Genomic DNA, 16,605 nt, shown 5'->3' on the forward strand with positions numbered 1-16,605 from the left:
GTCTTTACAGCTCCTGGGAATCCTTCTCATTTCTCAGTTAAATAGCTGCACCACCTACCCACTTCCTCCAAATTCTAACTTGGCAGTTAACTTTCCTTGGCCAAACTCTTCCTGAAAAATCAAGTGAAAAAGCCCTAGGCCTGGACCTGGTCCGGGAAGAGGTCGCCGGCCTGTTCCGGTCCGGCTCGGACAGGGCGCAGGCGCACCGAGGCGGGTGCGGCCCCAGGCGGTGGGGCGGGGCTCTGGGTCCTCTGGCTCCGCCCCCAGGCCAGCGCGGAGGGGTCAGCAGCTTCCGGGTTGCGGCGGGAGAACCCGGAGTCCCGAGGCGTTCCGAGCGACCGGATCGTGGAGCAGGTACCTGGGCGCCGTGGGGTGTTCGTCGTTTTTGGCGCAGCCTGGTGCGCTCAGGGCTGCCGTGAGCCTGGAGACCCGGCGCGGTGGGGCCGCCCGGCGCGGCGCTCAGGCCCAGGGCTTCGGGAAGGAGCAGTCGCACTGGGCTTCGCGGTTCTCCTTTGCGAGGTGACAGACTGCATGTCTGCCTTCTAAAAGTTGGGTTTCAAAGCAAACTTTTGCAAAAAGCCCAGGATTTTGGTAGATATACTCAGGGAACACTGTGGGTAATTGGAAACACCGTACGTTAGTCCTTTGACTTACTGTCAGTTAAAATCCAAAGTCGCTGAGGAGCTGAGTCATTCAACCTCAGCCTAGAGAGAAAACAGGGCGTTGCCTAGTGTTCGGCCTTTCCACTCTGGGTTGCGGAATAAAAGTAAACATGAAGATCCATAAACTGTGGCGTTAGAATGAAGGAGAAATTCCCTCCGGATGTATGCATGTTGCATATCCTTTCAGTGCACTGATTGATCGTGTATTTAGTGAGGACTGTCTGTGTGTTCAGAGTTGTGACATGCTACCGGAGTTGGAGCAGCACTAGAGTAGTTGGTCTTTCTTTTCCGAGGTTCAATAGTCCCATTATAGTGTCAGAAGGCTCTTCTGTAAACCTACGCTTTTTTTTTTTTTTTTTTTTTAGCGAGAGGGAGAGACAAAGGGAGGAAGGGAGAGATAAGTTGGGGCACTTTAGTTGTTCATTGATTGCTTGTCATACATCCATTGTCGAGGGGAGGGGCTCCAGCTGAGCCACTCACCCCTGCTCAAGCCAGAGACCTTGGGCTCAAGCCAGAGAATTTGGACTTTAAGCCAGCGACCTTTGGGCTTAAGCCAGCGATCATGGGGTCATGTCTATGATCCCATGTTCAAGCCAAAGACCCCGCGCTCAAGCCGGTGACCTCAAGGTTTCAAACCCGGAATGTCCCAGGTCGATGCTCTATCTGCTGTGCAACCACCAGTCAGGCTGTAATCCTAGGCTTTAATATTTTTGAGTTTTTAGTAAGCAAACGTTTATTAAATACTTACTGTGTACTCTAGAGTTGAGGAATGTAAAAATCAACAAGTCACAGCCCTCACATGGTTTCTGCTTTCCTGGAAAAACCAACAGTGTTAAGAAAACAGCCAGTGGTTATAGAAACATCTGTTACTACAGCTACCTGTTGGAGGAAGAGAGGAAAACACATCCCAGCTGGATCAGAGCTCCAGGGTTCCAGGATGGCTCCCTCCTGCACCCATGGTTTCTGGATAGAGTGGCCATAATTAGTGAGAGGGAGGCTGAGAATTTCCCAGGACCTGGCACTGTGTCCCTAAACCAGGGTCTGTTGGCTGGGAGTGACACTAGTTAACAAAATTATATTGGTTTCAGGTGCATGATTCTAAACACATCTCTATACACAGTATTGTGTGTTCATCACAAGTCAAATCTCTATCCATCACCATTTATCCTCCCCTTTACCTTCCTCCAACTCCTCGCAACCCCCTCCCTCCAGCAATTATCACACTGTTGTCCTTGCTTCTTTTTCTTAGAAGTAATTATTTTCTATATGTGGAAATGTAAAAGAAATTAAATTAGCTTTAACTGTGTATACACACACACATCTCTTCCCATTTAACCATAAATTGTGTTTTTTATTACTAGTTGTTCAATTTGTCTCTATAATAGCTTAACAGAACCCCAAATAACTAATAAGTCTCTTTGAATTTATAGAAGATTTATATATAAAATTCATGATTTTACTATCACCTAATGTAGATTTTTTTAAGTGAGAGGAGGGGAGGTAGAAAGACAGACTTCCGCATGAGTCCCCACCCAGGATCCACCCAGAAACCTTCATCTGGGGCTCATGCTCAAATCAACTGAGCTATCCTCAGCACCTGAGGCTGACACTCAGACCAACCAAACTATCCTCAGCATCCCAGGCCAACACCTGAACCAGTTGAGCCACTGGTTGTGAGAAGGGAAGAGAGAGAGAAGGGGGAGAGGGTAGGGAAGAGAAGCAGAGGGTCGGTTCTTATATGTGCCCTGACTGGGAATCGAACCTGGGACATCCACATGCTGGGCCAATGCTCTATCCACTGAGAAAACTGGCCATGGCCATAATATTAATTTTTAATTTAGAAATTAATACTTCTATATTCTTAAATCATATTTGATCTGTAACTGAAATCTGTCATGTTTTCCTTAAAATATATATATTATGAGTTTATTCAAAAGGATTTTGGGATATCATATCACCCATAAAAGCTAGAAATGATTCTAAAATCAACATATATATTACAAACTCAGGTAATATTCAACTTTTGTGATTATAATATGATTGCAATATCTTTTTTAAACAGTAATACTGACTTTCCATTTGCCTATAGAACAATTCTAAAGTCACTGTCATGTATATTCAATGAAAAGAAAATCCTTGAAAGCTATGACTTGAAACTTCTTTTTCCTACAGGATGACTGTAGGAGTCTTTGCAAATTGTACCTTTTGTTTGAAAGTCAAGCAGTTAACTGGTCAACAGAAGAAAAAGCTACAAACTGACATTAAGGAAAATGGTGGAAATGTGTCCTTTTTATTAAATCCTCAGGTATTTGCAAATTTCCTAGGTATTCTTGCATGATAAATGTTGTGCCTAAGGGGAGTGCAGGTTATGGTGAGAATAGTAGGCAGAGAAAACTGGCAGCAGGGAAATCAGTGAAGGTTGGGAAAGTGACATTGCCAACAGGGAATCTGGGCTGGAGAGAGGCAGAGAGGGGAAGACCACCCACTCCCATCTCCAGTTACTGTGAACTATAGGACAATCCTACATGCCCCATGACTCTGATAGTATTAGAGCACAGCCCAGGACATCCATAGAAGTAATATCAGACCAGCCAAATCTGTTCTCAAAGGAGAAAAGTTAGAATGTGTAGCATTTTCCAAAAGTATTTGTAGTCACTTCCCAGTATGTCAACACGAGTGACACCTGCACTAGTAGCTCCCAGGGAACAGAGGGGAAAAAAAGCATTGTAAACTGGTCTTTGTGTTAAAGGCAGGAAGAAACTACCTTCTCTGTTGAAATGAACTGTAGGCTGACAGTTTAGATACGGAATTTCACAGTTGGATGAAATCTTAAAAGGTTACCCTGCTCTGTTTTAATCACCTTATCATAAGAAGTAAAAATTGAAATTCAAAATCAGGTGCCAGGCCTGCAAGTTCAGGCCCTGCCCTGTGCATGCTCTTCCCTGTGTTGGTCCGCTGATGGGGCTGCCCCTTTGGACCACAGCCCTGGGCTTGCTGATGACAGGGAACTAGATTTGTTCTGTGAAGTGCAGTCAACTCCAGCTGGATGCTGGGTGCTTTTCTGGCATTTGGTAGTTTGTCCGTTAATATCAGAAATGGAATGGCCCTGTTTCCTCCTTGTCGTGCAGAGTTGTATACACTTCCCTTGCAGGCATTTCTCACTGACCAGTCTTACCATTTCTGTGGGTGATGAATAAGTCATGCCTCTCCTACCCTCTGGGCTTACCTTCTGCATAGAGAAGAAGATCAGTGCAAGCTCTCACTTTTAGAATCTCACTTATGGGGCAGCAACCTTTTCAGCAGTTATTTTGCCAGTGTCTGGAAACATTTGAAATGTGCATAACAGCTATTGTAATATAGGAATGCTCTCCAAAATAAATTGTGGAAAAGCTGTGTGTTTAGTATGCTGCCATCTGTGGCTACAAAGAAGGCTGTGGACTTACTTGTGTGTGTGTCATCTACATAGTAGCTCTGGGTGGATACCTGAGAACAGGTTACAGCAGGTACCTCTGGGGAGAGGAACCTGGAGAAATGGAGGGGAATAAATTAACTTATTAGAATATTTCATTTTAGATATTCTCAAATGTGCATGTACTACTTATTTAACAATAAGTTCATAAAATTGCAAATTAACAAATTTAAAGTAAGTAATAATATATACCCTTTAAAACTCCTATTCCACTCCTAAGGGAAAAAGTTGTACAAAAAAGTGTATATGAAGATACTCAGCACAGCATGTTTAAAAGAGTGAAATTTGGAAACAACCTTTAAGACTGGTTAATCAATTATGGTACATTCATATCTATACTCTTTTTAAAAACTGTTGATTTTTTAAAACTTTAATGTAACAAAATGTATTATTTATAAGAGTTTTAGAAATCTTAGAAAAAATGTTATAAATTACCTTCAAACAAGATTTTTCAAGGGTGAAAATTAGATACAAAATCATTTAAATTGTTTTTACTAATGCATAATAAATTGATTCTCTTTTTCTTAGTGTACACATATAATTTTAGACAATGCTGATGTCCTAAGTCAGTACCAACTGAACTTTATCCAAAAGAACCATATCCATATTGCAAACCCTGATTTTATATGGGAATCTATCAAAGAAAAGAGACTCTTGGATATAAAGAATTGCAATCCTAACAAGTCACTGCCCAGCACACCACCTCCTTGTCAAGAGGCGGGCAGTTCTGGTAAGTATTTCAAGCACTCAGTGTATTATATATAGGTGCTACTGTAAACATTTTGATTTGTCAAAGATATTGTAACCATCATGGCCAGATCACATGGTTAGTTGGAGCAACGTCCAGATACACAGAGGTTGCTGGTTTGATTCTCAGTCATCAGGGCACATATAAGAACATATTGATATTTCTGTCTCTCTCTCTTTCTCCCTTTTCCTCTCTCTAAAATCAATAAATTTAAAAAAAAAAGATATTATAGACAAAGCATGGACCAGAAATACTACCAGAAATGGGCAGCAAGATAGTAAAGGACAAAGACTAGTTTAGCAATAGGAATAGATTTGTCAGTATTCAGTCTAGTGTGGTCAGAATCAAAATGACGGAAAAAAACACTGATAAATCTCAGAAAACTGTATATGTAATTTTAACTGGGAGGAAGAAGAAGCTTTGTTTTAAAAAATTACCATCACAACTAAGTAACTGAAAATTTTATGGCCAGCATTTGGCTAAAGAAGTTCTTTCCAGAAAATGATGTCTCCAAGAGCAGCATATTTTCTTTCTTTTTTTTTTTTTTTCCTGAAAGCTAGAAACGGGGAGAGACAGACAGACTCCCGCATGCGCCCGACCGGGATCCACCCGGCATGCCCACCAGGGGGCGACGCTCTGCCCACCAGGGGGCGATGCTCTGCCCCTCCGGGGCTTGGCTCTGTTGCGACCAGAGCCACTCTAGCGCCTGGGGCAGAGGCCAAGGAGCCATCCCCAGCGCCCGGGCCATCTTTGCTCCAATGGAGCCTTGGCTGTGGGAGGGGAAGAGAGACAGGGAGGAAGGAGAGGGGGAGGGGTGGAGAAGCAGATGGGCGCCTCTCCTGTGTGCCCTGGCTGGGAATCGAACCCGGGACTTCTGCACGCCAGGCCGATGCTCTACCACTGAGCCAACCGGCCAGGGCCGCATATTTTCTTTATAAACCCAGATTTTATTTTGGAATCTGGCTGAGAAGAAAGCCTTTGGACATAAAGAAATGTATTCCTACTGAGACACATCCAAAGTCAGACAATTCTGGTAAATACTAATAAGCACACTCTATGTTAGGTATCATCTTGTACGATGTTAATTGTATTGTTTATAAAAGTTTTAGACATTTAAGTGTTTTCCTGTAGTTTGGCCTCTTTAGACAAATGCTTGTCTGGAAATGCTGTCATCACACTTTCTTGCTGTTTCAGAAAAATGGTAGCTGAAACAAAAAGGTGGGAGGATAAACTCCTTTTACACTGAAAACATTTTTCAACATCTAGAATAATACAATCAGATTGAGAATTATCACAAATATACTGATGACTTTTGAAATCTTGATAGCATAATAAAAACTGAAAAGTCCTCACATCAGAAGATGCTATATATTATGATTTTTCTGTAAGGAAAGTATAAAGGAAACATTGCTCAGCCTCATGTAGGAGCCCCTGAATGTCCCTCCTCTCAACTAGTACATGTTTGTGACCTGATGACACATGGGCACTCGTTCCGATCCTGTGTTGTGTTAGAAATGCATTTCCTAATCGTGTTCATCATCTTCAGAGGAGAAAAATGCCTGTCAATGAATTTCAGTTACATGAGAATTTTCCTCACATAGCTTCTAAAATAAAATTAGAATAATATGCTCTTTTTTTTTTCAGACAGAGTCAGAGAGAAGGACAGATAGGGACAGACAGACAGGAAGGGAGAGAGATGAGAAGCATCAATTCTTCATTGTGGCACCTTAGTTGCTCTGTGATTGTTTTCTTATATGTGCCTTGACTCTGGAGGATACAGTAGACCGAGTGACCCTTACTCAATCCAGCAACCTTGGGCTCAAGCGGTCAACCTTTGGGCTCAAACTAGTGATCATGGGGTTATGTCTATGATCCCATGCTCAAGCCAGCAATCTCGCACTCAAGCTGGTGAGCTGTGCTCAAGCTATGGCAAATAAGACCCACATTCAAGAATCTTAACAGTTCTAGCATTTATTATTAGTCAATTTTAGTAAATCTTTGGGTGGTAAACAAGTGTTTTGTTTGTTTTAATTCTAGAAATGAAAACAGATAAACTGTGCCTGGACAATGATGCTACTGAGACAGAAAACATCGTGAAACTTACTGAGTAATCTATTTCTAGTCATTAAGACTAGACAGAGTTTGCAAAATGTTTTATAAGCCTTACGCACAGTATTAAAATGCTATTAGCTTATCAATATTTTTGGTAGTATTTTAATTTATATTGGTTATCTAATTTTAAGTTTTTATTTATTTAAGACTTTTTACTTCAACTGGTATAGTGGTAATTATTTGTGTCTTCTCAGTATTATATGAGATTGAATGTAATTGTGACATTGATTTGAAAAAAGAAAAACCACTGGAAATGAGATTTGGGCAGTCTGTTCACTCTGTTACCTTCCTGAATAGCCTTTACAGACATACATTACTCGCTATTGGATTTTTTTTTTTTTTTTTTTTTTTTTTTTGCTGAGACAGAGAGAGGGATAGACAGGGACAGACAGACAGGAACAGAGAGATGAGAAGCATCAATCATTAGTTTTTCTTTGCGCGTTGCAACACCTTAGTTGTTCAGTGATTGCTTTCTCATATGTGCCTTGACCGTGGGCCTTCAGCAGACTGAGTAACCCCTTGCTTGAGCCAGTAACCTTGGGCTCAAGCTGGTGAGCTTTGCTCAAACCAGATGAGCCCACATTTAAGCTGGCGACCTTGGGGTCTCGAACCTGGGTCTTCCACATTCCAGTCCGACGCTCTATCCACTGCGCCACCGCCTGGTCAGGTGCTATTGAATATTTTTTTAAATGGAAATCATAACAACCTTCCAAAATGGAGTATATGAGTCTGACACTCTATATGGCTTCTTAAAGCATACCCAGATCTGCAGTATCAGTTAGGCATCACATTTTGCTGTATTTTACTTGTTAATAATAGTGCTAAAAGAGAGAATGAGTATCAAAATTAAAAGTACAGATTAGGAGGAGTCGAATACTTTATTTTGAAGGGGAGTTGACTATAGTTCAGAGAGATATGGGCCTGTCTAGAGTGGCACGGTATCTGAGGGTCCATAGGGTGAACGCAGGCCGCTGTCTGTGGAGCTGTGCCTTCTCCCACACACTGGCCTGTTCGATGCCTGTGCTTTATGCCACTGCTGCTGTCTAGTGCAGACACTCGTAGTGTTTGGCATCATAACTCTAGAATTAGGTAAAGGAGGAATCTAGCTCATTCCACAAGACCTTTAAACCCTTTTCAGACTATCAAAGGAGGCATTAGGGACTTATACATGTGTATATATATATACACACACACACACACACACACATACACACATATATTGAATTATACATATATATATACACATACACCCATACATACACATACATATATTGAATTAAGTGAGAGGCACAGAGGCAGAGAGACAAATTCCTGCATGTGCCTTGACCAGGATCCATTGGGCAAGCCCCCTATAGGGCAATTCTCTGCCCTTCTGGGGCCACTGTTCTGTTGCTAGGCAACTGATCTGTTTCAGCACCTCAGGTGAGGCCATGGAACCATTCTTAGCACTCGGGCCAACTTGCTCGAACCATTTGAGCCATGGCTGCAGGAGGGGAAGAAAGAGAGAGAAGGGAGGGATGGAGAAGCAGATGGGAGCTTCTCCTGTGTGCCCTGACTGGAATTCAAACCGGGGACTTCCACATGCCAGACTGACATTCTACCACTGAGCCAACCTGTCAGGGCCTATAATACATTTTAAATGGAGCCTGACCTGTGGTGGTGCAGTGGATAAAGTGTTGGCCTAGAATGCTGAGGTCACTGGTTTGAAACCCCTGGCTTGCCTGGTCAAAGCTCATATGGGAATTGATGCTTCTTGCTCCTCCCCTGCTTCTCTCTTTCTCTTTCTCTCTCTCCCCCCTCTCTAAAATGAATTTTAAAAAAAGAAAGAAATGGAGTTAGGAGAGGTACAAGAAAAACTTTATGAAAATCCTGTTTAGTCTAAAAGTCAACTTTATTTAATATTAAAGTTTTAATTTTACAAATTTCAGGTTTTATACAGAGGATGTTGAAATTCCTCATTTTCCTCAAGATTTTGAAGTTGCAAAATATAACATCTTAGAAAAAGTAAGAGTCTTATTTCTATTTGGAAAAATAATCTGTCTGAATATCTTGTAATTATTCTTTCTGTTTGATAATTTCCTCATTGTTGTGAAAAATTGTGCATATTCTGAAAAATACTTCATAATATATGAGTTGATATCTTTTAAATTGAATTTATTGGAGTACAAGTACAGGTATGCAGCTCAATAAAACATCATCTACCCACTGCATTGTGTGCCCATTGCCCCAAGTAAAAGCTCTTTCGGTCCCCCTTTCTCTCCCTTTGCCCACCGGCACCTACCCCATCCCACTTTCCCTCTGGCTGTCACCACACTGCTGTCTGTGTCTCTGCTTAATCCCTTCACCTTCTGTCATCCAGTCCCCCCTCCTCTCTGACAGCTGTCTGTTTCATGTGTCCATGCCTCTGTTTCTGTTTTGTCAGTTTAATTTGTTCCTTAGATTTCACATATAAGTAAGATGAGTCAAGAAAATTTTTATGTTTAAAATTTAATATTTAATATTTTAGTGTAAAAGTAATGCATGCTCATGATAAATGTGTAAACAGCCTGACTGGGTGGTGGCGCAGTGGATAGAGCGTCAGACTGGGATGCGGAGGACCTAGGTTTGAGATCCCGAGGTCGCCAGCTTGAGCGCAGGCTCTTCTGGTTTGAGCAAAGCTCACCAGCTTGGACCCAAGGTTGCTGGCTCCAGCAAGGGGTTATTTGGTCTGCTGTAGCCACTATCATGGCACATATAAAAAAGCAATCAATGAACAACTAAAGTACCACAACAAAAAACTGATGATTAATGCTTCTCATCTCTCCTCATTCCTGTCTGTCCATCCCTGTTTATCCCTCTCTCTGACTCTCTCTCTGTAAAAAAAATAATAAAAAATAAAATAAAAAAAAATAAAAAAAAAATAAAAAAAAAGTGTAAACAGTATAAAATATTAATATGACATTAAAAATAAGTTCCTTCCAGCCCTGGCTGGGTAGCTCAGTTGGTTAGTGCATTGACCCAATATGCCAAGGTTGCATGTTTGATCCCTGGTCAGGGTATGTGGAAGAATCAACCAGGGAATGCATGAATAAGTGGAGCAACAAATTGATGTTTCTCTCTCTCTCTCCCCCCTCCTTCTCTCTAAAATCAATTTTTGAAATGCTATGTATGCTCTTTTAAAAAAAAAAATAAATAAATAAAGGTCCAATTTTTAACAGTTTGTTAGATTTTAAAAAGTAGATTTGACACAAGTATTTACACCATCTTGAATATCTATTACTTTACATACAACAAAAAACTTCTCCAATGTTACACAAATGCGAACTAACTTCAGCATTCAAAATAATGCTCCATTTGTAATTTTTAGATATTCTAATAAAATATAACTTGAAAATGACATTTCCTCTGTGATAAAGAAGATTGAAAAGTGATACTGTTTAAACATACACAGCTATAGCTATAGTAAGATATGGGAGGGAAATACATTGAAATATTAATAGTGATTATATGTCTGTAGTATGATTTCATGTGCTTTATGTTTTTCTTTGTACTTTCTGTATTTTCTACATTGCATCTCCAAATGAGCATGTATTAGTTTTATAATCAGCCTTTTAGAATAGTGTGTCAAGTTTGTCGTTTAATGAATGCAGCTTGTGAAAGCCCGAGCTTTCTTCCAGATGGGGCCGGAGAAAGGACGGGACACCGCAGTGGTGGAATTGCAGTGTTCGCAGGACCCCGGGGGCCCAGCCTTCCTCATCACTGCATGTTTTCTCCCAGCTGGTGGCACTGAGGTAAGGGTTTTATATCAATTCCTATGTGTTTGCTCATCCTTGTTCCTAAATAGTTCCCTTAACACCAGCCAGTGAACCAGCCAACCTGGCCATATTTCTTATTTTGCCTGGTAAATAGCTTTGAAAAGTAGAAATGTATTCCCTTTTGGAAAGGGGCAGATGAGGAGAGCAGGCTGAGTTCAGGCCCTGACCAGAGCAGCACAGAGGGCTCGTCAGAGGAAGATACTCACTGTGTACGGGTTTTGCTCCTGTTCTGAGTCATTACAGAAACTTTCATAATGTATAGACCTCTCAAAGCAATCCATTCAGATACCTCATTAAGCACCTACTATGTACCAAGCAGTATACGAGAGGCTGGAACCCAAGATAAAAAAATCCTCCTACCTGCCCCTCAGAAATCACCTCCCGGAAGGGAACAACACAGCCATGATTGTACCCTGCTGTGACAATGAAGTGTCTGTGAACTGTTGTGGGCTCTAAGCAGCATGGAAGGCTTTGCAGAGACCAACCTAAAACAGTTATGAAACAAAAATAAATTCAGAACTAATACCTAAAGTTCAAAGAAAATGCTATAAAACCACCAGGTTGTCTTCTCTCTAGACGTGCAGCTGTTGGTTGGAAACAGCAGAGTGCACAGGCACTGCTCTGTGGGGTGGGTGGTCCTCCCAGCAGCTCACTCAGGCTGTGGACGTTCTCACTTTGCCCCCATGCCAGGGTCAACTCTGGGCAAGGAAGGAAGCTCACATCAGGTGGGTGTGGATCCACCTGACTTAGAAGCCCCCCCATAGGAGTCCGTGCCTCTTATAATGGGCCTGGGGTTGAGATGCCCTTAACCCATTTATGCCAGAGGTTGAAATTTTTGAAATTCAGTTCTTCAAAAATTTTTTGAAAATTTACATTACTATTTTTTTTTTTTTTTGACAGAGACAGAGAGAGTCAGAGAGAGGGACATTTAGGGACAGACAGACAAGAAGGCAGAGAGATGAGAAGCATCAATTCTTTGTTGTGGCGTGTTAGTGTTCATTGATTGCTTTCTCATATGTGCCTTGACTTGGGGGGCTACAGCCGAGCCAGTGACGTTTTGCTCAGCCAATAACCTTTTGCTCAAGCCAGCGATCTTGGGGTTATGTCTATGATCCCATGCTCAACCTGGTGAGCCTGCGCTCAAACCGAATAAGCCCGTGCTCAAGCTGGTGACTTCGGGGTTTCACACCTGGGTCCTCTGCATCCCAGTCTGGCACTCTACTGCACCACTGCCTGGTCAGGCAATTCACATCACTTTTTGACAAGCTCCTAGCATGGCAGTATCTACAGCAGTGACTAATTCTGTGCACCACATGATAACGTACTCTCAGGAGGCAGAGGTGTGAAAAATCAGATGTCAGTGATGACCTTGAGCAGTAGGATATAAATAACTCTCATGTCACTACCATTCCAATAATGGAACATCTATATAAATAAAAATGTAAATGTTCATTTGTTCAAAATCTTAAATCTCCAAAAGTTCTTTACCGATTGCTTTGAAATTTTGACACAACGTTGCATTCGAATACACACCCTTTTTTATATACCTACTATTATATAGATATAGATGTCACATCTGTGACAGGTAAAAACATGCGGGTTTTTTTTTTTTGAAAAACAGCGTCATCTGTTGGACGTAAAACATTTCCTAACATCAGGAAATAGAACTCATGCTTCCAAATGACATCGTTCGGTGCAGAAATTGTAACAGCTCAATTCATGCCAACTTTCAACATATGCTATACTAAATATTTTACGATTCCATTTCAATGTTTCCAATTCACGATCCATTTACATGCAGCCAGACTTGAGAATGCACGGTTGCGAGCACAGCGATCGCGTTCTGCAGCTTTAGATCTACTTCGTTCTCAACAGAATGAACACAACAGGCAGAGAGTGGCTGAAAGACATCGACGAGAAATAGCAGATCAGCATCAAATACGACTCCGTGCTCAGCAATCACGTGATTTCAATCGCCTTGCATTGTGGTACAACCCAGCTGATGATTATAGTTTGAGCTGGCATATTCTCATCGGCACTATGACTGAAGTGTGTCCCTATTGCAAGGCTCTGAAATTTAATGGAGAAGTGAAAGGAATGTGTTGCGCTGCCAGAAAAATTAAACTGCCTCAACTTGGAGAACCGCCAGAGCCATCCATTAAAAACTTGCTTGCTGGATATACCGCTGAATGAAAGCATTTCCTATCTATTATCAGGAAATAGTACTCATGCTTCCAAATGACATTGTTCGGTGCAGAAATCATAACAGCTCAATTCATGCTGACTTTCAATGTGAAAGGACAAATTTATCATAAAGCCGGCTCCCTGCTTCCATTCCCAGATGGTCAACATAAATTTCTACAAATGTATTTCATTGGTGATGGCAATGATGAATTGAATGCACGCTGCAGAATTTCTACCGGCATGAAAAGGTCCATCATTTCCCAACTGCAAGAACTTCTTCACAAAATAAACAATTTAGTGCGTTTGTTCTAAACAGCAGTTGACATGATGCAATCTGATACAAGACTGTTATTCATGCTGACAAAATGGCTGCTGGAGAACATATGCAAAGATTCAATGCTCCAACTATAGACGAAGTAGCAATTGTTATAGTTGGAGATCAGTTCCAACCTAGAGATATTGTTCTTCATTGGAGAAACAATCAATTGACAAAAGTTGCAGAAACTCATCGATGCTATGATGCCCTGCAATATCCAATCATTTTTTGGGATAGTGCCGATGGATATCACTTCAACATTAAGATGATAAATTCAGTCAGTGACAAAGAAACAAATACGAAATGCAGCGCAATGAACTATTATTCACACCAATTAATGATTCAAGAGAATGAAGAAAATCACATTTTGAAATGCTGTCATTTGTTTCACCAATACATCATAGATATGTATGCAAAAATCAAAACAGAACACTCCACCCTTATCAGGTTTCCATAGGAACAACTATAAAAAGTTAATTCAAGGTCATATGTGTCCAAGAAGGAGAAAGTGTTTTGTTCACCTTTTACCCCAAAATGTAGACTATATTTGATGGAGAAGGTAGTTGTGTGGGTTAAAACTAAGCAAAAATCAGTTGAAAACCATGATGAAATATGTCATCATATTTTTCTTCATTGAGGAAGAAAAGTGATGCTGCCTAGGCCAACCTGTCCCTCTCTGCTTTATACGAAGAGCTCTTGCTAGGGGCTTTCCTCCCTCCAAAGCCTGAGCCTCCTTGGCGAGTCTGTTCACCTTGACAGACAGATGAACCTCACTTACCCAGCAGACTCTTCTAGCTCACCCTTCTCCTTTGTTAAACCATTTTGGTGGAAATGATGTTGAACTCCACCTTCTTAAATGAAGTGACTTGAACATGACATACCTTCGTTTGCCAAGTGTGAGAGGGGTCCTGTAGCCAGCAGTTCAGTAGCCACCAGGTGAGGAAGAGGGTTATTGGTCTCGTGACTAATGCCTTGTTTATGCTCCTGTTCTCCAGCACTTAGTAGATATTGAATAAAGGTTGATACCAAGTTACTGTATCCTTGTATTCTAACACTGTGTTACATATTATATTCACAGCCTAGAAAGCAGTTCTCTGTAAAGAAAACCTCTGCAGATGCATGTGAGTATTATGAAAATTACATCGAAGAGCTGAAGAAACAAGGATTTCTACTAAAAGAATCTTGTACCCCTGAAGCCACCCAATTAGCATCTGAAAAATTACAAGCAGTAAGATTGATTTGTCCATCTTTTGTGTTATTGATTTATTATTTTTTAGAGGGATGTTTTCTTTATGGCAAATAAAAAACTGGTAGGAAAGAAGAGTGAGAGTTATAAAAAGGACCAGTGAATCCAGAGAGAGGCATACATGCTGAGAGGGGAGTGAGTTCTAAGATGAGCCCCAAAACTTATGGCAACAAACCATCACAGCTTTCAAAAGATTTCATTAAAACGTAGGCCAGGAGTCAGGGATTCATAACCCTTAATACCACTTAACCTGTGATTCCATTGGCAAGCCTAAAATTTACAGGGTGAAGAAAAAGACAAAAGGAAAAATAAAATGGGACTAAAAGAGAGAAGGGAGGACAGAGAGAGGGTATAGGAAGGAGGTTGAGGGAGGCTAAGCAAAAAGAGGAGGCCCAGAGTATTAAAAGGTTCATGGGAGCGGGTGGCTCTCTTGGTTATAATTATTTCTTCTCATGCCTCTGACCATCTCCATTTTAAATAAAGCTACCCATGAAAACTTTCTCTTGGTTTCTTTTTGCCATTTTGTTGCAGTTGCTTTTGGAGGAGGTAATACATTCCAGTAGTCTGAGCCAAGAGGTGAGCGATTTAGTGGAGATGATTTGGGCAGAGGCTCTCGGCCACCTGGAGCACACACTCCTCAAGTCCATGAGCAGGATCAGCCTCAATGATGTAAGTCACGTGTGTCCTTGAAACACCCCCTCACCTGACAGACCTGCTTTCCTGGTCTCTTAGCTTTAATGATACCACTTTCGTTTGAGTGATTATTCTGTTGTTTTTGGATACATTCCTGTTCTTTCTTTGTATCCTGTAGCAGGGGACACTGGAGGGTACTGAGGGGAGATTGGCTTTTAAGAAAACTAAGGCCTAGCCAGTTAGCTCAGTTGGTTAGAGCATTGTCCCAAAACACCAAGGTTGCAAGTTTGATCCCTAATCAGGGTACATACAGGAGGCCACCAATGAACACACAACTAAATGAAACAACATATGAATGCCTCTCTTTCTCTCTCTCTCTATCTCTCTCTTCCTCTCTGTCTCACTAAAATCAATCAGTTTAAAAAAAAGTAGTGGCTCTGTGGATAAATTATCAACCTGGAATGCTGAGGTTGCCAGTTCAAAATCCTGGGCTTGCTCGGTAAAGGCACATAAGACAAGCAACTACTGTGAGTAGATGCTTCCAGCTCCTCCCCCCACTTCTCTCTCTCTCTCTTCTCTTTAGAATCAATAAATAAGATCTTTAGAAAGAGGCCCTGGCCGGATGGCTCAGTGGTAGAGCATCCGCCTGGCGTGCAGGAGTCCCGGGTTCGATTCCCAGCCAGGGCACACAGGAGAAGCGCCCATTTGCTTCTCCACCCCTCCCCCTCTCCTTCCTCTCTGTCTCTCTCTTCCCCTCCCACAGCCGAGGCTCCATTGGAGCAAAGATGGCCCGAGCGCTGGGGATGGCTCTATGGCCTCTGCCTCAGGTGCTAGAATGGCTCTGGTTGCAACAGAGCAACGCCCCCTGGTGGGCATGCCAGGTGGATCCCGGTCGGGTGCATGCGGGAATCTGTCTGACTGCCTCCCCGTTTCCAACTTCAGAAAAATACAAAAAAAAAAATCTTTAGAAAGAAAAAAAGAAAGAAAGGAAGAAAGAAAGAAAGGAAAGAAAAGAAAAAGAAATAACCAGACATTCCCACATGTGAAAGGTCAGACATGGTTCATCAGGAGGCCTGCTCTTCTGAGTCAGGAGGTTTTACAGCAGGCCTGACAGACATGGATGTTCTTGGTACTCCATTAGATGCTCAGACCCCAATCTACTCCACAGTCCCTGCTACAGAGCCATGTGCCTGTGGGAAAGGCAGGCAGCCTCCCAGCCTTCCAAACATGGCTGCTGTTAATGATATGCAATTTAAAGAGCAAATGAAAGAAAATGTTCCCAGGTGTCTAACTTGTACAAATACATTGTCATATTCAAATAATACAGACAATTCTTCTATGGAATTAAATGAGTTTATTTCAGGGCAAAAAGGTTTCCTGAAGTAAATGTCAAAAAGTACTTGTGTAATTCAAAGCATGTTCTGGTGGGTTTTGCTCCTAT

At 41.7% G+C, this 16,605-nt stretch overlaps 1 protein-coding gene across 1 annotated transcript in view; it reads left to right on the forward strand.

The window, feature by feature from the left end:
• Positions 1 to 261: 261 nt before the first annotated feature.
• The window catches only part of PARP4 (poly(ADP-ribose) polymerase family member 4), a 100,081-nt gene continuing 83,737 nt past the window's right edge, over positions 262 to 16,605 (forward strand). Inside the window, exons 1-8 of the mRNA XM_066258288.1 lie at positions 262 to 354; positions 2,835 to 2,967; positions 4,660 to 4,861; positions 6,917 to 6,986; positions 8,920 to 8,995; positions 10,648 to 10,761; positions 14,364 to 14,513; positions 15,063 to 15,200. Coding sequence (XP_066114385.1) covers positions 2,836 to 2,967; positions 4,660 to 4,861; positions 6,917 to 6,986; positions 8,920 to 8,995; positions 10,648 to 10,761; positions 14,364 to 14,513; positions 15,063 to 15,200 — 882 coding nt within the window. The 5' untranslated portion in view covers positions 262 to 354; position 2,835. The remainder of the gene's footprint in view (positions 355 to 2,834; positions 2,968 to 4,659; positions 4,862 to 6,916; positions 6,987 to 8,919; positions 8,996 to 10,647; positions 10,762 to 14,363; positions 14,514 to 15,062; positions 15,201 to 16,605) is intronic.

This window comes from Saccopteryx bilineata, chromosome 2, assembly GCF_036850765.1.
Source record: "Saccopteryx bilineata isolate mSacBil1 chromosome 2, mSacBil1_pri_phased_curated, whole genome shotgun sequence".
Classification (NCBI taxonomy): Eukaryota; Metazoa; Chordata; class Mammalia; order Chiroptera; family Emballonuridae; genus Saccopteryx; species Saccopteryx bilineata.